The sequence below is a fragment of the Clinocottus analis genome, unplaced genomic scaffold, assembly GCF_023055335.1.
Source record: "Clinocottus analis isolate CAN_PGR_092001 unplaced genomic scaffold, fCliAna1.0.p SCAF_17, whole genome shotgun sequence".
Lineage (NCBI taxonomy): Eukaryota > Metazoa > Chordata > Actinopteri > Perciformes > Cottidae > Clinocottus > Clinocottus analis.
The window spans coordinates 17,553,556-17,577,935 of record NW_027175898.1 but is presented as its reverse complement, the minus strand read 5'-3'; the positions used below and the strand labels follow the sequence as shown (position 1 = coordinate 17,577,935).

Genomic DNA, 24,380 nt, shown 5'->3' with positions numbered 1-24,380 from the left:
AACCGGCATCTGCCTCAGAGGCCAAGACGCCAAAACCTGAACCTGAAGACGGTGAGTCACAACACACACACACACACACACACACACACACACACACACACACACACACACACACACACACACACACACACACACACAGCACTCTCAGCTTCTCGTCTTCTGAAATTTCCACTTGATCATGATGCAGAGCTCCAACGTTCTGGATTCTCTGCAGCAGCGTTCATGAAGTCTTTAAATACACTTTGATGGAGCAGCTGAAGAGCTCACAGCGGATCAGAGTCCTGAACCTTCACTGAACGTCTCTCTCCTTCCAGAGCCGATGGATCTGAAATGAAAGGAATCCTCCAACACGAGGACCAGTGAGCCGGAGGTCCAGCTCAACGCTGTGACGCTGATGTGATCAATACATTCATTAATGACTTTAACGTTGCAGCTCATACATGTGAGACTTTGTGTATTTCATTTCTTTGACTTATTGTTGCTCAGCTTGTGAATTCCACCGGTTATTAAAGTTATTTTAAATCTTTTATACATGATCATTTCTTTGTTGATTGTATTTTAGAGTTGAAGTAAAAAGTATCCGATAACAGAAATACATTGAAGTACAGTAGTTGAGTAAAAGTACTATTTCCACCACTGATGAAAGCTTCAGAAAACTCCATATTTTAGGAAGTCTTTAAATGCAAAAAAAAATTAAACACATTCTTTAACCAGCTGATTTCAGACAGTTTGAAATGTTGGATATATATATATATATATATATATATATATATATATATATATATATATATATATATATATATATATATATATATAAAGTTAAACACAATAAAGGAAACAATAAAATACATTGAGTTAAATACCATCAAAATATATTTAATAATTAATGTTTTACATTTTATTTACATTTGAAAGCTTCTCTAAATACATGAAATATAAAAAGTGTATTTTTGACTTCCTGGGCAGTTTTATCTCGGAGGAGGATTGTGAAATGAAGACGAGCAGAAGAAGCAGATGTTTCTGGGAGATTCTGCCAGCTGAGAGTTTCATTTAGTTTGACAGACAATAGATCAATAAGATACTTTATTGATCCCTGAAGGGAGGTTCAGGTACATAGTGACGCTCAGGTTTTGGTGATGAAAAGTGTTTTTACAGATCTTAAAGTGATGCTCTCACCATTTAATCAATGGTTGGCAACATGTATGATGAATGAAGAAGAACTGTGATCTCACGTCTGATTGATTCCAACATGAAACTGAGAATCTGGACGAGACAGAGGTTTGTACAACACTGAAGAGTCAGAAATGTAGAAGAAGAAGTGCATGAAGCCTGTTGCCCTCAGCAGCCTGTGAGGAGGGCAAGAGGTCACACGTATGAGCGAGAGTCACACGTATGAGCGAGAGTCACACGTATGAGCGAGAGTCACGCGTATGAGCGAGAGTCACGCGTATGAGCGAGAGTCACACGTATGAGCGAGAGTCACACGTATGAGCGAGAGTCACACGTATGAGCGAGAGTCACACGTATGAGCGAGAGTCACGCGTATGAGCGAGTCACACGTATGAGCGAGAGTTACACGTATGAGCGAGTCACACGTATGAGCGAGAGTCACACGTATGAGCGAGAGTCACACATATGAGCGAGAGTCACACATATGAGCGAGAGTCACGCGTATGAGCGAGAGTCACACGTATGAGCGAGAGTCACACGTATGAGCGAGAGTCACACGTATGAGCGAGTCACACGTATGAGCGAGAGTCACACGTATGAGCGAGTCACACGTATGAGCGAGAGTCACACGTATGAGCGAGAGTCACACATATGAGCGAGAGTCACACATATGAGCGAGAGTCACGCGTATGAGCGAGAGTCACACGTATGAGCGAGAGTCACACGTATGAGCGAGAGTCACACGTATGAGCGAGTCACACGTATGAGCGAGAGTTACACGTATGAGCGAGTCACACGTATGAGCGAGAGTCACACGTATGAGCGAGAGTCACACGTATGAGCGAGAGTCACACGTATGAGCGAGAGTCACGCGTATGAGCGAGAGTCACGCGTATGAGCGAGAGTCACACGTATGAGCGAGAGTCACACGTATGAGCGAGTCACACGTATGAGCGAGAGTTACACGTATGAGCGAGTCACACGTATGAGCGAGAGTCACACGTATGAGCGAGAGTCACACGTATGAGCGAGAGTCACACGTATGAGCGAGAGTCACACGTATGAGCGAGAGTCACACGTATGAGCGAGAGTCACGCGTATGAGCGAGAGTCACGCGTATGAGCGAGTCACACGTATGAGCGAGAGTTACACGTATGAGCGAGTCACACGTATGAGCGAGAGTCACACGTATGAGCGAGAGTCACACGTATGAGCGAGTCACACGTATGAGCGAGTCACACGTATGAGCGAGTCACACGTATGAGCGAGAGTCACACGTATGAGCGAGAGTCACACGTATGAGCGAGAGTCACACGTATGAGCGAGTCGAGAGGTGAGGTTGTTTCGTTGAGTTCATTTCTTTCTCCACACTTTCAGTCGAGCCTCCATTCTCCTAAACTCAGTTTTCTTTCGTTGAGATGAACATTGATTGACACTAAAGTTCAAGTCGCGTCTGCAGCTTTTCTTTCGTCCACTGAGTCGACGCCCCGATGGGAGTCAGAGGCAGATCTCCACCACGGCTACACGGATGAATACATGAATGTACATTTACATGACAGACACATATTTGGTGTGACTAATCAGAGAGATCACTGTGACTGGATGACCTCTGACCTCTGGCTTCCAGGCCAGCAGAGAGTCAGAAGTGTTAAATCCATTGCAAGAGTTTGTCATGAAAGTATTATTTGCCGTAGTTGGATGACGGCTGAGAGCAACAGATAAATAAGGTATTCCCTGTGTGGAGAACTGGGCCGTGTGACGTCTGTCCTCGTGTTTGGTGACTTATTTCCCTCTTGTCAGGTCGGGTAAAAGGACTTGAGCTCTGACTCACCTGTTACACTCTCGGGTGAGACGGCCTGCTTTGGCCACCTGGAGGCGCTGTCATTACTCCTTTATTTAGAGGGCGGCGCTGGGCTTGCTGCCACACTACCTGTGTGTTGACAGGACTAACTCTTCACTGCAGCAGCAGCCTGTTGAACAACAGAGACGGACGCATGAGTAGAAACTAACAACTGACTCAGGATCAGCTCAGCTGCTGCACCAACATGTGCAGTTCTTTATTTCTTTGTCTGCAAGTCTGAGATGTTTTCCCGCCTGCGGGTTAGACCATTGATCCCTGAGGAAGAGGGGGGGTGTACTTTATAAACTGTGTGTTTGTTTCTTCAACAGTCAGAGTACATGTAAAATAAAAGCTGGTGATGATAAGTCCACATATATTTTAGTAAATTTGTAGACGAGGAGGAAAGTGAACAGGAAGTAAATCAGCTGGAAGTTGGTTTCTGCCACACACCTTCAGACCGCACGTCTTCCGGTTTGTAGAAGCAGATTTGTGCACCAAGAGGTGAGCAGGAATTAGAAGCTTTGCTGCTTTTATTTATACGATTCTTCAACAACATTCCTTATAAAACTGAAGGCGTCGGCCAAAGCAAAAGGTAACGAACCCCCGAGGAGACACTTGTGTTGTCTATAATTTATCCAACTGTGTGTTTCCTTGTTTTGTGGAGAAATAGACAATTGTCGGTTTAACAAAAGGACTTCCTGAGACGCTTGTGCAGCTCTGTTCTTGTTGTTAGTGAAATGTTGTTTCTATCTCCGTGTAAATTGATCGGAGTTAAATTCTTTGTATTTCTTCACATAAAGATGCTAAAGATGATCCGAACGAAGCCTCAGACATGGATTATGTTTGAAATGTCTGAAAGAGTGTGAAGCTGGTTTATTTTCTAAACTACACATCAGCTCACCCGTAAACACAAAGTACAACACGTTAAACATTCAATAAACGTGGATTGAACATCCGTTCATTTCTGCCGCTCAGCAGCAGTAACAGACCGACTGTGAAGCCTCGACCAGGCTCCAAGACCCTGACCCCTCGACCCGACTCGACCTGACTCATGTCCCAATGCGACCCCTCGTCCTGACCCCTCGTCCTGACCCCTCGTCCTGACCCCTAGTCCAGGTCAGGACGAGGGGTCAGGACGAGGGGTCCCCTCGTCCCCCCCCAATGCGACCCCTCGTCCTGACCCCTCGTCCAGACCCCTCGTCCAGACCCCTCGTCCTGACCCCTCGTCCAGACCCCTCGTCCTGACCCCTCGTCCAGACCCCTCGTCCTGACCCCTCGTCCAGACCCCTCGTCCTGACCCCTCGTCCTGACCCCTCGTCCTGACCCCTCGTCCAGACCCCTCGTCCTGACCCCTCGTCCTGACCCCTCGTCCAGACCCCTCGTCCTGACCCCTCGTCCTGACCCCTCGTCCTGACCCCTCGTCCAGACCCCTCGTCCTGACCCCTCGTCCTGACCCCTCATCCAGACCCCGGCCCATCGTCCTTATCCGACCCGTCATGCCGGCACATCATCCCGTCCCGACCCCTCGTCCAGACCCGACTCCAGATCCCTCGTCATCCTCACTAGAACACTAGTCATTAATCACTAGTGGAGATTATCTTGATGAATTAAACATGAACCATTAACGATTTCTTTGTTATAGATGTCGTTGCGGGTTTTAGAGGCTGAATGGAAAACAGCCCTGACCTCCATCCTGGAGGAGCTGAATCAACGAGAACTCAGGAAGTTGTTGTCCAACCTGGACAAAATCCCTGAAGGTGTGAAGACCGAGAAGCACAGAGAAGAACTTCCTGATACGATCATCAAGCACTACGGGACAGAAGAGTCCATCTCTGTGATCGATAAAGAAATGAAGGTCTTACCGAGGATGGACGCTAAAGTCCAGGACCTACTGCGCCCCCTAGTGGATAAAGTGAAACGACGACGGCAGGAAGCAAAAGGTGAGTTCATGTTTTAGATCTTTTCCTCCCAATGCTGGATTATTTTAACATGAAGTGAATCAAAGTGAATATAAAACACAAAAACATGATCCATTTCCAGAAATGTCAAAACAACCTGCATCTGCCTCAGTGAAGAAGCCAAAACCTGCAACTGGTAGATACACAAACATTTTACACCATATCTATTTATCTATCGATCGATCTCGTCGATAGCTCGAGATATATATATATATATATATATATATATATATATATATATATATATATATATATATATATATATATATATATATATCTTACCTTTCAGGGACGACAAGCAAACCTGCATCTGCTTCAGCGGCCAAGACGCCAAAACCTGAAGCCGGTCGGTCACAACAAACACACAAAACAGTAAAAAGTGATGTTTATGTTTGACCTGAAAACCATCAACAGCGTTTGTTTGTCTTCTTTTTTAAAGGTCAACCGAAGAGCTGCCAACCTGACACGGTGAGGAGCCAAAGCCTCGTCCGCTATCAGCTTCTCGTCTTCTGAAATTTCCACTTGATCATGATGCAGAGCTCCAACGTTCTGGATTCTCTGCAGCAGCGTTCATGAAGTCTTTGAAGTCTTTAAATACACTTTGATGGAGCAGCTGAAGAGCTCACAGCGGATCAGAGTCCTGAACCTTCACTGAACGTCTCTCTCCTTCAGGTCCAGACTGGGAGGATTAAAATCACAGGACTCAAGTCGTCCAACAAGAGGAACACTCACCTGCACGTGGAGTTCGACGGCGAGCAGCAGACGTTCTACGCGACGACTCGACTCCTCAAAGACGCGTTTGACGTGAAAGAGGAAGATTTAACAGAGAAGCTCTTTCAGGCGATGTCGCTCAACGGAGACGCAAAAATACAAGGAAAAAAGATTATAGCAATTAAAAAGCTGTAGCAAATGAAATTAGATTATTTTGTGTAAGTGGGGTGACGGTGTGTGTGTGTGTGTGTGTGTGTGTCTTTGCATTATATGATCAATACATTCTTTAATGACTTTAATGTTGCAGCTCATACATGTGAGACTTTGTGTATTTCATTTCTTTGACTTATTGTTGCTCAGCTTGTGAATTCCACCGGTTATTAAAGTTATTTTAAATCTTTTATACATGATCATTTCTTTGTTGATTGTATTTGAGTTGAAGTAAAAAGTATTTTTACGTATTTGTGTTGCCGTCGGTCCTTTGTTTTAAACCTTTAACCGTTATCGTTTTGGTGAAACGACGACACTGAAATCCTTCACCAAACCTCCAGCGGCGCCGCCTGCAGGCAGGTAACGGTACCTGTGTGTCACTTCCTGTGTGTCACTTCCTGTGTGTCACTTCCTGTGTGTCACTTCCTGTGTGTCACTTCCTGTGTGTCACTTCCTGTGTGTCACTTCCTGTTCGCTTTATCCTGAGAACCAAACACCAGAACAAACCTTTTATTTCTACTCGACTTTATTAAAAAATATTATCAACAAAATAATCAGGAAGCGTGTACACACACACAGCTCAGAGGTTACACACACACACACACACACACACAGCTCAGAGGTTACACACACACACACACAGCTCAGAGGTTACACACACACACACACACACACAGCTCAGAGGTTACACACACACACACACACACACAGCTCAGAGGTTACACACACACACACACAGCTCAGAGGTTACACACACACGAAACATTTCGTTGAAAAACAGATTTTACGTCGAAGAAAAAAAAAAACACATTCTGCAAGCGGAGACGTTTCTACATCGACGGATCAGGTGAAGAGTTTCCTTCAAGAATACTTTGCATCCAATTTATTGATAATTAAAGGTGGAGAATAAAAATGACCTGATGTTCCCGTTTAGATTTTCCAAAAATATACAATATTTATATAATTACATGCAGTGAAATCTCTGACCGGCGGCTCGATTCTGGAAGGAAACTCTTCACTCGGGATCACACACACACACACACACACACACACACCTCTACAAAAATAGACCATTATGCATTTCCATGTTGAACTTTCCTCCAAAACGCAATTCGCTCGTTTGAACGACGTCGCCGCTCGTCTTTAACGTAGATAAGCTACGCTAAGCTAACGGCTTAGCTTAGCACACGCGGCGCCGCTACAAAATAACTGTTCAGGAGACGAAGAAGCGATGAATGGAAACCAGTGGAGCACTGGGAACGCTGGGCCGAGACGGGTCTCATCCTTTTAAATTCTCCCCTGAAGACGACGAGGAATGTTTCTTTGATTTCTTCTCCGGGAATCGAGCCGCCGAGCCGTTTGCTCCCCTCGGAAACCGGCGACTCGTTCGTTGTTTTGTTTCTGGTGACGTCCGAGCGGGCCGGCGGTTCGATGCCGTCCCGCGGCCTCATTGGCTGACGATGAGCTGGCGCAGGTAGGCCTGCGTGAGGCCGCGCAGCTCCTCCAGCGTGTAGTCCTCCGGCATCGGCAGCCGGCTGACGTGCGGCGCCAGCAGCGCCAGCGGAGCGCCGAGCGCGTCGCCCTGCTGGAGGCGCAGCACCACGCGCAGGATGTTGGCCACGCGCTTCGCCATCTCTGAGGAGGGGGCGGGGTTAGAGGAGGGGGCGGAGTTAGAGGAGGGGCTGAGGCGAGGAAACAGGAAGTCTCAGTCCAGACTTCCTGTTTCCTCAACGAGTCACTGACCTCGACTCGGAAAGAAAAGTCTAAAACACAGAAACGCCTCTTCACGAGCCAGAAAACACATTATTATCATCATCATTATTATTATTATTATCATTATCATTATTATTAAAAGATATATAATGAGATTTAAAAAATACATATTAAGATAAATACTTAAGTTCAGAAAATGTATTATTTAGGTTGAAAATTATTTAAAAAAATCATTATTCACGTTCAGAAAATACATATGTAATGATTATTGATGAGGATAAATGACTGACTAAATGACTAAATCTAAAGTTAAGAGGATAAAACTCCACCAGCATCATATTTATGTATTTATGTTCTAAAACGCTCAGACTTCTGGAACTGCAGTTCCCACAATGCTTTGGGAGGATGAGGTGTAAGAATAGCAGATTTTTCTACATGTAACTTCAAACTGCTGCAGTTCTGTCATCGACCAATCAGAAGCCAGCGGGCGGCCGGGTCTCTCACCTGATTGGGCGAGCCGGTCCCGGGCGGAGCCGCAGGGCAGCAGCTCCACCCGGCTGCACAGAGACGTCACGTCGCCATAGAGACGCTCCAGCTCGTAGCCCGAAGTCTCCTCCTGCAAACACACACGTGTTTATGCATACAAATACACACACGTGTGTAGTGTATATTCTGTAGTATAGCTGTACATCATGTGTATATTCTGTAGTATAGCTGTACATTATGTGTATATTCTGTAGTATAGCTGTACATTATGTGTATATTCTGTGGTATAGCTGTACATTATGTGTATATTCTGTAGTATAGCTGTACATTATGTGTATATTCTGTAGTATAGCTGTACATTATGTGTATATTCTGTGGTTAGCTGTACATTATGTGTATATTCTGTGGTATAGCTGTACATTATGTGTATATTCTGTGGTTAGCTGTACATTATGTGTATATTCTGTAGTATAGCTGTACATTATGTGTATATTCTGTAGTATAGCTGTACATTATGTGTATATTCTGTAGTATAGCTGTACATTATGTGTATATTCTGTGGTTAGCTGTACATTATGTGTATATTCTGTAGTATAGCTGTACATTATGTGTATATTCTGTGGTTAGCTGTACATTATGTGTATATTCTGTAGTATAGCTGTACATTATGTGTATATTCTGTAGTATAGCTGTACATTATGTGTATATTCTGTGGTTAGCTGTACATTATGTGTATATTCTGTAGTATAGCTGTACATCATGTGTATATTCTGTGGTTAGCTGTACATTATGTGTATATTCTGTGGTTAGCTGGTACACATCACATGTCGCTACCTGCTGGATGTCCTGCAGCGTCTTGATGACCCGGATGTAGTCCAGGTAGACCCGGCCCGCCGTGTCCCAGTCCTGGACGGCGGCGCTGCGTTCAGGGACCTCCAGCCCCTCCAGGAACTCCAGCAGGTAGTCGTGGTTGTCGTTGATGATGCAATCTACGGCAGGACGGGAGGGACAAGCTCAAAGCAAACTTCTGTGTGCTCATGTTTGTAAATGAAGTTTAATGATCACATTACTGCTACATTTAATTCAATAAAACTGATTTTACTTCTTTAAATTTGATGTAACATTAATTAAATCTGCGTAATCCGTCTTTGTTTTATTACTATTATGATTCATAAATACACAAAACGTGTGTTTCTCGGTCCTGAGCCTCTTAAAGCGACAGTGACACACCTGAGGCCAGGTGCTGGATGAGCAGCCGGTGGCAGCGGCTCCAGCTGCCGGCCCGGTACAGGTGCAGCGCCTCCTGGTGGCGGTCTCCGTCGCGGCGCGCCCGCGTGGCTTTGGCCTCGTGGAGCCAGCGGGCCGGAACCAGCAGCCGCTCCGTCAGGAAGCGCTCGCGCCGCAGAGACTCGTCCGTCTCCTGCAGGCGGCAGTGAAGGGTTAACATCGCCCGCACCGCCCGCTCCCGCTGACTGGAGGAGACACCGATGAAGAAGAGGAGACGCCGATGAAGAAGAGGAGTAGACACACCACAGAAAAAGAAGAAGAGGAGGAAGAGGAAGAAGATGGAAAAGAGGAGGTAGAAGAGAGAACGACAAAGGAGAAGATGAAGAAGAAGAAGAGAAGGACAAGTGGAAGAAGAAGTGGAGGAGAAATAAAAAGATGAAGATGATGACGAGAAGGAGAGGAAGAAGAGAAAGAAGACTAGGAAGAAGAAGAAGTTGTATTTTGACATGAAGTTAAACCTCCTGGAGGGAACCGGCAGAACTCTCGGTTCTCCCGGTTCCCCGCAGAGGAACCTACGTGTGGTCGGGGATGTGCAGCAGGATGAACACGGCCATGTGCCACAGCCCGCGGCTCTCCAGCAGCGCGGCGTAGCCGGCGTGCAGCAGGCCCTGCCGCGCCGCGCTCAGGTGTCCGTAGTGCAGCGCCTGCAGGACGGCCCACAGGTGCCAGCTGAGCCGGTAGTCCAGCCGGCGCCAGGTGACGGCCAGCGGGTCCAGCAGCTGCTGCAGGCTGTAGTGTCTGCAGGCGCCACAGGGGGCGCCACAGGGGGCGGGGCCGAGCGTTAGAGCGTCAAAGAGTCACCACATTTCAATGAATTACATTCATAATAATAATAATAATAATAATAATTATAATAATAACAACAGTAGCAGTGGCCGCTCGGCTGGGATAAGATCCTGTTGGTTCATTTTTGGGTTATTGCACATTTAATTCTAACTGACGGCAGTTACAAGTTGTTATTTGGACTTCCTGAGCTGTTTTACAAAGTATTTGGTTTAGCGGTAAAATCCGTCTGATCTCCCCGTCACCCATGCATCATCAATAATAATAATCATAATAATGATAGTGATGTAAACCTGTCGCTGTAGAGTTTGAGCAGGTGGAAGCAGAGGTCGTGCAGCGGTCGTTTAGGCTCCGCCTCCGCCTCCTCCTCCTCCTCCTCCTCCATCATGTCCGGAGGCTCCGCCTCCAGGTACGCAGGCAGCGGGGCGCAGGCGTACCTGCCCCCCTCGCATGAGCCCTGCAGGACAAAACAACCACGACGATGAGCGTCCTGAAACAACAACAACAACAACAACAACAACGGCGGCTGGAGGCGGGGCCGGCGCTCACCTGGAAGGCGGCTTCGTATCTGGCGAGGGCGTCGGCCACCGAGGCCGTGGGCGGCAGCATGTACCACAGGTGCACGGCCACGCAGCGCTTCCAGTCCAGCTCGGCGCAGACGTTCACCACGGAGTCAGACGACTGCCACACCTGCAGGGGGCGGGGCAGGAGGAAGGGGGCGGGGCAAGAAACGGTTTGTCAAAGACTGCCGAGTTACACACACACACACACACACACACACACACACACACACACACACACACACAGGAGGTAAAAGCCGTGCGTACGGGCTTCCCGGACAGCAGCGTGAAGATGCGGAGCCGCTCCTCGGGCAGGTAGCTGTCGGTCTGCATGCGGTTCCAGTCGGCGAGCTGCAGGGCCAGCAGGTCGCGGCAGTACTGCGAGCCGGCGGCCTGCGACAGCAGCAGGGCGAGGCGGTGGTCTCCTGCGGGGGAGGGGGGGCCAGGAGGTCAGCGGGCAGACGGGTTCTACAGCTTCAGTTAGATGGAAAACAAGATGGCGGCTCGGGCGGCTCACCTTGCTTCTGCGCCAGCTGACACGCCTCGCTGACGCGGTTCCCCGTCAGGTAGCTGAACACGGCGTCGGCGTGGCAACCCTTCGCCGCCAGCGCCACCTCCTCCTCCACCCGGCGGGCGGCGCCGCGGGAGAGCCAGGCCGAGAAGCTCCGCCTCCTCTCCAGCTGCTGCTCGTAGGCGTCGAGCGGCTCGGCGTCGGGCTCCGGGCCGGCCGGGCCCAGCCGGCCCCACAGGGCCTCACACAGAGTCCAGACCTCGGACCAGGAGCCCAGGAGGGCTGGAGGGGGGGGGGGGGGGGGGGGTCAGGTCACGTGATCAACAGGAAGTGACAGCAAGACAAGAAGATATTCTACTCAACTAGAAGTAGAAATAAGTCAAAATGTATGAAAAGTAAAAGTTTTCACTATGCAGAATTTATATTTATGTATTCATTACTTTAATGTTTAAGGGTGGAGCTCATTTTAAAGATTTTAAATAGTCCAAAAGTAAAGTTATAATCTCTTAAGGCATTTGGGGTCCAACAAGCATGAAAAGGTTGAGGCGCGCCCGCCCCTTTAAGCAGGCGCGCCCGCCCCTTTAAGCAGGCGCGCCCGCCCCTTTAAGCAGGCGCGCCCGCCCCTTTAAGCAGGCGCGCCCGCCCCTTTAAGCAGGCGCGCCCGCCCTTTAAGGTGCATCTACTCTTTGAGGAGCGTCTTCTACTCACGGTGGGCGTCGCCCTGCCGGTCGCTCAGCTCCAGGATCCACTCCGTGTACTCGTGCAGCGCCGCCACGCCGGGCTGCGGGCGCACCAGCGGGCAGTCGGAGGCGTCGCTGGTCTCCACGGTGCAGTGCTTCAGGCAGATCTCCAGGGGGCGCTGCAGCACCGACTGCTCCTCTTCCTCCTCCTCCTCCTCTTCCTCTGCGGGCTCCAGACCCACCAGCTGCTCCAGCACCACCTTGTAGGGGCTCTCGATCAGCCTGAGAGCAGATCCACCATTTTATTGTCGACTTTATTACCGCCAGACTACTTTACTGGACTTGTTGTTCCTCTTTGCTGCTGTAATACGGCAATAGAGGACAAATATAATAATGATTATCTGAATAATAAGCGTCTTCGCATGGCAACAGACAAGCCGCCCGTCTCTTCAAGGCGCTTACGGTTTGCTCCTCGCGGGCTTCGGCAGGAAGCTGAAGTCCGTCTTGGTGAGTTCGTGGCGGTCGGGCCGTTTGGCCGGCAGCGCGCTGAGCGGCCGGCCGCAGTGAGCCAGCGTCCAGCCGGGACCCCAACCGACCCGGAAGGACCGGCCCGCGAACAGCCCGGCGTCCATCAGCAGCGCGCCCTGCAAGCAGCACAGCCGGACGCAAACCTCATTAGTCAGATTTTCCTCTTTCCGACGGTCCTTGAACACATCGTGTGCAATAAGCGCTTCCATCCGTGTTATGATGTTATTTATTTATCATTACAGGCGCTACAACGTTAGCTTAGCACCGTCTGAACCAGACTCCATTCAGAAAACAAGCGTTTTAAAAACAAAATGTAAGTTCAGACGTTTTATGAATCTACATTATGAACTTATTTTCTGCTTCTTTTTTTATCCATTAATTGCGACTAAAATCACAGAAAAATCACAAAAGTACTAATACTACATGTCGACATCAAAATATACTAAAGTACTAAAAGTAAAAGTTCTCATTAAGCAGATTATTTTATATTATTGATGCTTTAATGTGTTCACTCATTTTAATAGAACTTATTAGCTGATATCATTATTTAATTGATATTAGAAACTTTAGTTATTAATTGCACAGATAACAGTGAGATCCACCATCGAGGTCTCAGGACAATTCCTCTTTGTTTACAAACAAACAAACAAACAAACAAACCTTCCCGTGCGTGACCGACTCCTCGAGGGCCACCGGGCCGCCGAGCCGCCGCACGCCGACCGTCCGCACCGAGGGCTCCGGCGTTCGGGCCGGCAGCAGGAAGGAGGCGGGGCCTGAGCGGGCCGGGGAGCCGCGAGCCAGAGGAGGAAGAGGAGGAGGACGAGGAGCGTCCGACAGCTGGGAGAAGAGGCCGGAGGTGAAGCGAGCCTGAAGGAGCCCGCCCACTGGAGAGAAGACCTTCATCATCATCATCATCATCAATACGCATCATCAATGAAACAGGAAGTGTCTGCGTTCGGTACCGGAGGGTCGGCTCTGAGCTCCCGGCACGACGACGCGAGGAGACGAGACGTCGACCTTCATCGCTCGCTGATCCTGGATCATGTCGCTCTCCTCCTCATCGTCATCCTCAGCGAACAGAGACGCCTTCATGATCTGCAACAAAACACACGAGATCCAGTTCAGCCAACGGCTACTTCCTGTCCGGGGCTACTTCCTGTCCGGGGCTACTTCCCGTCCGGGGCTACTTCCCGTCCGGGGCTACTTCCCGTCCGGGGCTACTTCCCGTCCGGGGCTACTTCCCGTCCGGGGCTACTTCCCGTCCGGGGCTACTTCCCGTCCGGGGCTACTTCCCGTCCGGGGCTACTTCCCGTCCGGGGCTACTTCCCGTCTGGGGCTACTTCCTGTCCGGGGCTACTTCCTGTCTGGGGCTCTACCTGCAGCGTGTGCGGGTTGATGCCCAGCGAGGACGCCATGTGTCCGGACACGGAGACGCCGTCGTGCTCCTCGGGCATCAGGCCCCCGAGCTTCCCGCCGGTCCAGTCCGGGGTCCCCGTCGGCAGGTCGTCGTCTCCCAGCATGCTCTCTGTCGGGAAGCTCTGGGTGATGTCGGCCATGTCGCTGTCCAGCCCGGCCACGCCGCCCGGAAGCTCCACGGCAACAAGAGACTGCACACACACACACACACACACACACACACACACGGTTCTTAAATATTTTTGCCGTCTTGTTTTAAACTTCGGACTAGAATTGTTTCCTTGAGATTATTTTTGCATCTTAAAACTGCTCCAGATTATTATTATTATTATTATTATTATTATTATTATTATTATTATTATTATCTTTCATGTCTGTACTTTGTTAATCAAAGGTTTCATTCTTATAGAATTATAAAACTGTTTATTTGTTAAACTGTTAAAGTAAAAACTTTGATTCAGATCCTCATTAAAAAAATTAAACAGCATTTTTGGTATTTATTAAAAATGTTATTGTCAATAAACTAAAAAGTTAATTTCTAATGAAAACAAACTGCCGATTAATAATCCAAAAAAAAAATGTACAGACCAAGATTAAAAGTCTTCATTAACTTTATTTGTTTTTTCTTTCATTAAATGCATAAAAATACAACTTTAACAAGAAACTCATAATAGTTTTATAATAATAATGTTAAACACCAGCAGATATTCTGTATGAGAAGAACGAAACAATAAAGTTTGATCAGAGAAGTTTAAGTATTAATATTAATACAATAATAATAATAATAATAATAATAATAATCCCAACAGATCGAAAGCAGTTTGTGTGATTAAAGTCTTTAAAAATAAAAAATATATTTATAAAAAAAAAATCACATCCTCTATTTTTAAGATGAAGCCGTTGCCGTTTTAAATCAATAATGAAAATAGTTTTAACCAGATGAACATTAAAATGCTCCAATAACAATGTTTTTGTAACTTGAAGGCGTTTCATTTACTGATAAAATGTAAAAATCTGGACAAAATAAAACAGAGTGGATCCGTCTTCATGTCCTTTCAAAATAAAAGACTTTAGGTTTAGTGTTCTGAAAAGCGTCTAAAGATCCTTCGAGGATCTCATGACGGCGTCTTCAAGCCGCTGGAGATAAAAACTTCAGAACAAAATAATATTCAGAGGAAGAAAACCTCTGAGAATATACAAAGTATACAAAAGCATAAAAAAACTATTTTTACGTTAACGACCGAGTCAGAAACGCTGCTTTCATCCTCTCAGGTGTGACAGTGAGGAAGAGGAGGATGAGGAGGAGTGAGGAGGGGAGCGGGCGGCTCTACCTGAGCCTGTGGCGCCACCTGCTGCTGGGAGGCCGTCAGCTGCTGACCGGCGGGAGGAGACAAGGCCTTCAGCTTCTTGGGGTCGGCCTCCAGAGGAACGTCCTCCTCCTCGTCTGAGTCCTTCAGGCCGTACTTAGAGAAATGAGCCACCTGGGGGAGAGAAAGGGGGAGGAGTCAGTTACACCTGGGACAGAGGGGGAGGAGTCAGTTACACCTGGGACAGAGGGGGAGGAGTCAGTTACACCTGGGACAGAGGGGGAGGAGTCAGTTACACCTGGGACAGAGGGGGAGGAGTCTGTCCTCACAGAGCTTACCTCGAACACCCAGGAGCCGGTCTCCGCTCGGTACTCCAGGAAGCGAGCGCCCTGCTTGCGTGAGGCCTTCTCCAGCCGGCCCTCGTAGTTCATCTCCGCGAGCCGCTCGGGGCTCCGGATCTGCGTGCAGGCCGTCTTGTCGTTGGGCCAGACGCCGTCCAGCGTCACCTCGGCCCGCCGGTTGAGCCCCTCCCCCTCCGCGGGCTTGTTTTTGTCGTCCGGGTACACGATGACCTCTTTGCGCCTGAAGTGCACGATCTCGTCGACGTTCAGCGCCGACACGTTCACCTCGCCGGGAAAGAAGATGGAGCCGTAGCCTGCGAGGGCCGAGCACAGCGGTTAAATCCCTGTCGCACGCCGAGAACCACGACGCCGAGACGGCGTTAAGACTCCGGCGTTACCTTTCCTGCCGACGGTGAAGTTGTCCACCACGCACACGCCGTTATCGTCCACCATCTCGGCGAGGTCGTCCAGGGAGGGGATGGTGTAGTAACCCACGCGGTTCAGAACGATGCCTGAAAGACAGGACGTGAAGGATTAGCGCTGGTGAACGCCGCCTCGGGGTCGCTAAAAGGTCAACGGGGCTGTAGGGCGTTTGTAACCGACCCGCCGGGTGAGGAGCCTGCTGGATCTCCTGCAGCTCCTCCTCCTCTTCCTCTCGGTCCACCTGCAGAGACTCGTCCCCCGGAGACGCCATGGCGTCCTCGCTGCTCAGCTCCAGGCCGCCGTTGCGGGCCAGTTTGTGCATGTTGAGGTCGCTGATGGTGTCCTGCAGGCTGGGCTGCAGGCGGCCCAGCGGGACGGGCTTCGCGATGGGGTTGACGTAGAACTGGGAGACCTCGGGGTCGTCGTCCGGCCGGCTGGGACCCGGCATCGCCTCCTCCTCGTCCTCCATGTGGCTGCAGACGACAACAACGGAGCTCAACACACTACAGCAGCTAAAATTACACATTACTGAGTAGATGTACTGAGTTGTGGAGTTCCACAGGGCTCAAGTTTAGGTCCCCTGTTGTTTTCTATTAATATGCTGCTCCTGGATTACAATGTTCCGTGTGTGTGTGTGTGTGTGTGTGTGTGTGTGTGTGTGTGTGTGTGTGTGTGTGTGTGTGTGTGTGTGTGTGTGTGTGTTCAGACCTGTGGCCGTTCTGCGGGTACTCTGGAGGGGAAGCGAGGTCGTCCGTCTCCGTGTTGATTGGACTGTTGTACTGACTGCTGTTCAGGTTCTTCAGCACGAGCTTCTTGATGTTCTTCCTGAAAACGAAAACGGTTTCTGTGAACGTCACTTTGTTGTTTTCCAAATGGTTTATTTAATAAGGAGACAGTGCACATTAATAAAAACATTTGTTGAATGTGCCAGAGTTAACCAAGAGGCCATTTTCCATCTTTAGCCGAGAGGCAGATGTTAAAAAAACCTAAAACAAACCTAGAAACAGTAAAATAGTAAATATACTATTAAAATGTTGACTGCTTTTACAAGTTAGACATCTACTTTCATGTCTTTTATTGTTTTTTAGTTGACGGTCGACGGCAAAGTCCAGACAGACAAACACAGGGAACAAAACACGGTACAAAAGAGGAAAAGCCACCATTTTGTTTCTTTATATTATAAATCACTGTTCCTCCTCTCGACACCTGTAGACGGGTCACCTGGGTACGAAGGCTCCGTTGGTGAGCGAGGGCTCGTCGTCGTCCAGGCCGTCGAACAGCTGCGACTTGGAGGCGCCGGACGACAGCGCCTTGGGGCGCACCCTGGTGGCCGGCCGAGGGGTCAGCTTGTAGTGGGTGGGCGTGGTCAGAGCCTTCTGGGCCGTCGGATTGGTCGGTTTCAGACGCTGTCGGAAAACACAGTAGAGGTGACGGGGGCTGCAGAAATGCTAAAAAAAACAAACGGCTGCCTCCAATGGCACACGGGTTCTGGAGTCCTGAAAGAACTCTGCAGCGGTTTGGGAGGTGGTGGACCGGACCAGGTCAGGGCATCGAACACACGGGTCCGAGAGACTTGTCCAGCCCGGTGACCACCACTCCTCTCAGTGAGCTCACTTACGTGGGAGGAAGACCAACTGGAACAACGTTTCCTATAGAAGGAACGCTCTTAGACGACAGTTAGCAACACGTTCTGTCAACACGCTTTGAGTTGCTGTCGGTTCTCGTCTGGTTGAGAACAGTCTGAAGAGCAGAACATCGTTCTCTACGTTAACTACAGTAGTCCATGGGAATCGATCCCTCAACACACTGTTAGTATGAACGTTTCAGAACATTTATCTCTTCATACGATATACAACCGTCAGGAAAACAATATGAATATTATGGAATTACATTTTAGTTAACTGGACAAAACCGAAAAAATAAATATGTATAGTTTAGAGTTACGTTAGAAATATGATGCAGGTTCACTGGAACACAGAATATATACTGAGAGTCCTCGTTAGGACACCGTGGTACCTCACAGTACTACCAGGTAATACCTCACAGTACTACCAGGTAATACCTCACAGTACTACCTAGTAATACCTCACAGTACTACCAGGTAATACCTCACAGTACTACCAGGTAATACCTCACAGTACTACCAGGTAATACCTCACAGTACTACCAGGTAATACCTCACAGTACTACCAGGTAATACCTCACAGTACTACCAGGTAATACCTCACAGTACTACCTAGTAATACCTCACAGTACTACCTAGTAATACTCACAGTACTTCCAGTAATACCTCACAGTACTTCCAGTAATACCTCACAGTACTTCCAGTAATACCTCACAGTACTTCCAGTAATACCTCACAGTACTACCTAGTAATACCTCACAGTACTACCTAGTAATACCTCACAGTACTTCCAGTAATACCTCACAGTACTACCTAGTAATACCTCACAGTACTACCTAGTAATACCTCACAGAAGAACATTGCGTCACGTTAAAGTTACCAAATCGCTCCATCAGACAAAAGTGCTTTGACTTTGTTAGAAAAATTAAAATAGTTTAAAAACAACAAATATTGAGTCAATACTAAAATAGCTTATTGACGAAAACAATAAGCTATTTTTTTTGCAAAACAAAAGAGTGCATTAGGCGCGTTAGTTTTCTCTTAAGGGGAATGAAAAGGTTCATTTCCATCATTAAATTACGTCTGCGTGACGTCACGTTGAAGGAGCCGCTATGTTAGCTTAGCATCGGTCCAACCAGACTCCATTCAGAAAACGAGCGTTTTAAAAGTGGAGAGAAAACAAAACATGAATTCAGACTTTACAAATCTGTATCATTATGTCGTTATTTCCACATCTTTTTGATATGATATTAAATCACAGCTGAATGTTTGTTGGTGAAGCTGCAGCGACGAGAACAAACAGATCAAACTCCTGAGCAGCGTGAAGCCTCCAGTGTTCACTTTATTTATATATTTATTCCTCTTTGTCCGTCCAGAAGGAACAAACTCTGCATTAAGGCGAGCTCCTGCTCCAGCAGCCGCGTGACGCTCACCTCCTCCTTCTTCTTGGGGTCCGTCAGCGGGTTCCTGAACAGAGGAGAGTCTCCGTACGGCGAGTACGCCAACACGCTGAGCTGCTGCTGCAGCAAAGCATGCTGGGAGGCCGTCCCACTGGGGTCTGTGAGCGCTGCAGGGAGGAGAAAGGGAGGGAGGAGGGGAGGAGAAGAGAGAGAGAGAGATTAGATGGAGAACACAGACGATGATGGACAGGCACTGTGTAAGGGGGCGGGACCAGACAGACGGACGCTGCTCACCGATTGGCTGCTGTGGAGCTCCAAAGCCGAGGGTGCTGGCTCCCGTGTTGAACGCGGTCGCTCCGAAGGTTCCCATCGTTCCCAGCGTGGCGCCCAGTTTGCTCTGGTTGCTCCCAAACAGAGACGTCTGTCCCGTTCCCACTGCTGGACAGAAAGACATGAGATACCGGCTCCGGCCTGCTAACACGGGAAGCAGAAGGTCTTTGGTATGAAGTGTAAAGCTGGAGTGGTTCCTCTCCCAGTACCTGCTCCGAAGCTGGTTCCCAGTGCCGTGCCGAGGCCGCCGGCGGCCGGCTTGTTGCCAAACAGACTCCCGGCGGCCGGGTTAGCGCCGAAACCTGCGAGGAAACAACTCGTTTAGTTACGGAAAGGCCCGACGCCGACGAGTCCGCGCTGAACGCCGGCCGACTCACCGAAGGTGGAGGCGTTGGCTCCGGCGCCGAGCGTGAGGGCGGGCTTGTTGCCGAAGAGCCCGGTGCCGAAGGACGGCGCGCTGGTGGTGGTGGTGGCGAAGCCGGCCGCCTTGTTGCCGAACAGACTCTGCTGCAGGAGAGCGAACGCAGACAAAGAGGACGTTTACTTTACCGAACGCACCGTGGCGGCGGTTAGCTTCCATTAGCGCTCGTGGCGTCCGTACCTGCGTGCCGACGCTCCCGAATCCGGGGTTGGTTTGTCCGAACAGTCCGGTGGCCGCGCCGAAGCCGGCGGCGGTGCTGGGCTGCGCCGCGCCGAACAGACCGCCGGCCTGAGGCGTCGCCGTGTTGCCGAACAGACCCTGAAGCACAGGAGCAGGTTCACACGCAGCGTCACCAGAGCAGCTACAAGACCTTGAACCACATTTACACCACTCTTACTGCACTTTGAGGATTTCACTTATTTTCAAGGACTTTTCCAGGCCTGGAATTTTACAAACCCATGAGTTCCAGGTTGACCGCATAAACTCTGCATGAAGCCTCGATGTGACACAACAACTCAAACAAACCCCTCAACGTGTTCTTCAGTAGCTACGAGGCTGAAGCTACGTCCTCACCATGGTGCTGGTGTTGGCCTGCCCCATGGTGTTGGTGCTGCCGAAGGAGAAGCCGGCGCTCGGCGTGGTGGTGGTCTGGCCGAAGGGCTTGAACAGGCTGCTGGCCGGTTGAGCGGCCGTCTGGCCGAACAGGCCGCCGGCCGTCGCGCCGAAACCGCCGGCAGCCGCTGCAGAGAAACGAGACGTTTGACCTCAAGAGAAGCGGAGCGAGAGTCTGCCCGAGGATGAAGATGATGAAGACGAAGAGCGACCGTCGTCGTGGCGTCTACTCACGCGCTGCTCCAAAGGTGGTCTTGTTTTGCCCGAAGGAGAAGTTGGTGCTGGGCGCCGCGGGGCCGAACAGGCCGGTGGCGGCGCTGGTCGGAGCCGCGGTGGCGCCGAACAGACCGCCGGTCGGAGCCGCCATCGGGTTGGTCGGGCCCTTCCTGCTGGCCTGGTAGTCCTCCAGCCTCAACTCCTGCAGGAGGAAACGAGGGAACGAGTGAGGCAACGAGGGAACAAAGGAGGGAACAAACAGACTCGTGAAACAAGCGCCGACTCGCCTCCAGAGACTTGTTCTCGTACTCCTTCATGGCCGTGATGCACTGGTGCTTGGTGTTGATGCTCGTCGTCACGCCGGCTTTCACCATCGTGTCCGTTCCTGTTGGAGGCTGAAACCAAAGCACCAACAAGCACGTCTCATTATTTACACATTCTGATCCTCACTTCCCTTCAGTTCGTTCAAAGTTAACACAAAAAAAGTAACACAAATCAGGACTTTAATCTGAAAAATGCAGCTAGCAGCAGCGCCAGCTGACTAGAGCGGGTCCAACCACGAGGCTTGTAACTCGACTTTCAAGGTGCTAATTTAAAAGAGCCAAAAGAGGCAATATGCTGATAAAAGACTTTAAGACTTGTATGTTTTATATGTAAATGAAGAAGAAAGAGTAAAGCAACTCGTTCTATTTAGTACTCACGTTGAATTTGACGGTGGTTCCCGGCTGCTGCGCGGCGGTGAACCCCGCGCCGCCAAACAGGGAGGCGACGCCGCCTCCACCGAACGGGTTGGAGGCGGCGGTGTTGGTGGAGCCAAACAGCCCGCCGCTGGTGGCGGTCGTCCCAAAGCCTGGAGGACACGATGGGAGGGAGACTTCTTCAAAGCGTTCAGACGTTTCATAAGATAAACAAATCAAAACGACAACGGGACTGAGCAGTTTGCAAAACACAAGCGGACCACTGGATTTTTGGCATTTGACGTTTTGTTAGTGAAACACGACTCGTCATGCCGCGAACAAGCGACCTGAAGACCATACATGCGGCGCGAGGAGGGTTCTCACTTCCAAACGTGGTGGGCTTGTTGGCTCCGAACGCATTGCTGGGCTGGGAGAAGAGGCCGCCGCTGGCGCCCGTCCCGGTGTTCCCAAACAAGCTGGTCGTGGTGCCGGTGGTCCCGCCGAAGCCAAAGCCGGTGTTGGTGGCGGTCGCCGCCGGCTGCTGGGTGAACGTGCTGGGCCCGAACAGACCGCCTGCAAGAGACGGACGAGGAGTTTAAGCTTGAATTAAAACGTCAAATGAGTCAGACAGATTTGCAGCAGGAGACACATGGCGTCCCCCAAACAGGAAGTGCTCACAACGCGTCACACACCAGGTTTATTCTGCGCGGGACCGAACAGCCCTCCGGTGTTGGCGGTGGCCCCGAACGCCGACGTCCCGAAGCCTCCTGCGGCCCCAAAGGCCGTGTCTGCAGGTCATGTGAGGAGAGACGACACGGACCGAGCGCGTTAAATCACCGGCTGCAGCGCCGGGCCGAAGAACTACCAGCGCTCTCCGACCGCATCTTTGAATCTCGGGAGTTTGAACAAACAAATAAAAATAACTCACTTGGTTGTCCGAAGGTCGACGAGGTGCCGAACCCGCCCGTCCCCCCGCCGAAGGGAGTACCGAATGACTTGTTGAACATCTTGCTCTGCTAGCAGGACCGCATAGGTCTTCTGTGAGGATGGACACACACACACACACACACACACACACACACACACACACACACACACACACACAAACTCCTTTACATCCTGATGGAAGGTTTGATCTCCTTTAGCGCTTCATATCTGTGAGATCCTCAAATCTCTACACAGAACCAACAGACGGGTTTCAGCTCTGTGACGAAGCTTTCCATGACGAATGAGGCTTTTAATCCGCTTCAACACCCTCTAGTTATCACAAACATTTATCACCAACACAAATGAACACTTCAAAGTACAACATTTACCTCTGAGACGTAGTACATTGAAAAGTACACCATTCCCCTCTCGTGTGTACTTAACGCAGTAACCAGCAGAGTACAGTTGAAGTTAAACTTTTGACTCCAACCAGAATGAACTTCCGGCTACACGTGCACGAGCCTGCAGTCTGGCTACACGTGTACGTGCCTGCAGGTGAACCCCGTTACCGGGCCCAACTGACACCCGATGGGTTAACTGTCATTACGGCGTGACGTCTTATTAAATAGTTCTAACCCCACAACCCAGGAAGCTCACTCTCACATAGCATCATTACTTCGTGACGTCATATTAGATAACCGCACACATACGCGCGCGGACACTGCGCGCGCTACAAGCTCATCTTCAGTAACTATCATCTCGTGTAAATGAATATAAACAATACTGCTGTTGCGAGGTACAACTCACGTGCGTCTTAGCTAACGTTAGCTAGCGAGCTAGCTTAGCGTCCTCAGCTACCTGAGCGTTAGCAAAACAAAAGGAAGACGGACAAAGAACACGGATATTCACCTGTAACGACGTTGTTCTGGGTGTTCGGGTCTCCCTCGAGTTTCCTCTGCCGCACAGGTGAAGCAGCGGAGCGCGAACAGGTGAACGATGTGCAGATCTTTAGTTAAACATCGGCGTTAGCCGGTAGCTTCTTCAACGAGGAGGGAAAAGACGAACACAGCGAACCGTCGCTACGCACTTTCATACGTCATCACGTCGTGACGGCGACGTCTTCTTCCCCTTTTCTGTGCTGTGAACGGCAGACTGCGGCCTGTCAGCCGCTCTACTGCCCCCTTCCGGTAAGCCGTAATAGTTACTAGTTTACATGTAATATATAATAGTTACAAGTTAACTGTTAATAAACAATATAATTAAGAGTTAACAGTTAATATATCATGTATAATAGTTAATGGATAATAGACAATATATATATTAGATAATAGATAATAGTTCATAGTTCTAGGTATTAGTTAATCGATAGTATATACGATGTAACATAATAGGTAATAGATAATAGTTCATAGTTTTAGGTAATAGTTCATATATAATAGTTACTGGATAATAGAGCATATATATATAATACATATTTTATATTAGATAATAGATATTGGATAATAGGTAATAGTTCATATATAACTGAAAAAGTATATAGACCCGTAAAGATGAGCTGAATCTACTTTAACACCAGGATAACGTGACAATACATAATATATGTTCTATATAATGTAATATATAATAGGTAGTAGATCTATAATAATTATGATATAATAATTAAATTGTACTAGTTATAGTTGATTAGTTAGTGCGATCCGTAAACAGCAAGTAGATCAGGCTGCTTAATACAGACAATTAGTTTCAGTCTTTCATAATAAACTTGTGATACTTTAGATCTTTGTGTGTTTTGGGGCTGATAAACAAGCATAAACCTCCAACGTATTACATGTGTTATCATAACTTAAGCCAACATACGTCTAGCATCTGTGAGGAAATGAAGCATAAAGATAATAATACTAATAATACTACTAATAATAATAATAATAATAATAATAATAATAATAATAATAATTCACTGTTGAAGCACAACGTGCTGAAACTCCTCACACGTTAGAATCCTGATGTGCTCTTTTCACTTTGGACTTTTCTTAACTCAATGTAGTAAACTTTTCCATTCTTGGTGTCGTGAAGGTTCCTGATGAACTCCCACAGGATCCATCAGTGAGGTCATTATTTACTGAACACATTAATGAGTAAAGTTTTCATATTTAATGAGTCTTAATGAGTAATCAGGAGACTGTGACTCCTCAGTGTGTTCAACAGCCGAACAATAACATGAAACTCTGAAGGTTTAAACATGTGAATGT

At 48.8% G+C, this 24,380-nt stretch overlaps 1 protein-coding gene and 1 long non-coding RNA gene across 11 annotated transcripts; one reads left to right on the top strand and one right to left on the bottom strand.

Moving 5' to 3' along the window:
• The first annotated feature begins 4,656 nt into the window (after nt 1-4,656).
• Nucleotides 4,657-5,297, top strand: LOC137788176 (uncharacterized). Its single transcript, XR_011077717.1, has 3 exons — nt 4,657-4,950; nt 5,051-5,104; nt 5,258-5,297. It is a non-coding gene; the product is annotated as an uncharacterized lncRNA (long non-coding RNA).
• Nucleotides 5,298-6,410: 1,113 nt separating this feature from the next.
• On the bottom strand, nt 6,411-23,221 carry nup98 (nucleoporin 98 and 96 precursor). Of its 10 annotated transcripts, none has more exons than XR_011077661.1 (34): nt 23,041-23,221; nt 22,133-22,242; nt 21,897-22,001; nt 21,589-21,777; nt 21,229-21,404; nt 20,815-20,922; nt 20,546-20,729; nt 20,273-20,439; nt 19,880-20,017; nt 19,656-19,785; nt 19,488-19,580; nt 19,243-19,386; nt 18,982-19,115; nt 17,146-17,330; nt 16,633-16,749; nt 16,105-16,397; nt 15,900-16,013; nt 15,499-15,815; nt 15,185-15,334; nt 13,814-14,044; nt 13,400-13,532; nt 13,098-13,321; nt 12,372-12,553; nt 11,938-12,191; nt 11,236-11,511; nt 10,986-11,143; nt 10,708-10,848; nt 10,452-10,615; nt 9,892-10,113; nt 9,319-9,560; nt 8,923-9,077; nt 8,107-8,218; nt 6,649-7,524; nt 6,412-6,532 (listed from the first exon to the last, which is right to left on the bottom strand). XR_011077661.1 is itself a non-coding variant. In XM_068580199.1 (33 exons), the coding sequence occupies exons 2-33, from the start codon at nt 22,209-22,211 to the stop codon at nt 7,337-7,339; spliced, it is 5,502 nt and encodes a 1,833-aa protein (XP_068436300.1). In that variant the 5' UTR covers nt 22,212-22,242; nt 23,041-23,221; the 3' UTR covers nt 6,411-7,336. The 10 variants fall into 10 exon arrangements, 8 of the variants coding, with proteins under 8 accessions (XP_068436300.1, XP_068436298.1, XP_068436299.1 ...); XR_011077660.1 differs by having other exon boundaries at nt 6,413-6,532; nt 6,645-7,524; XM_068580199.1 differs by having other exon boundaries at nt 6,411-7,524; nt 19,243-19,383.
• Between the last annotated feature and the right edge of the window lie 1,159 nt (nt 23,222-24,380).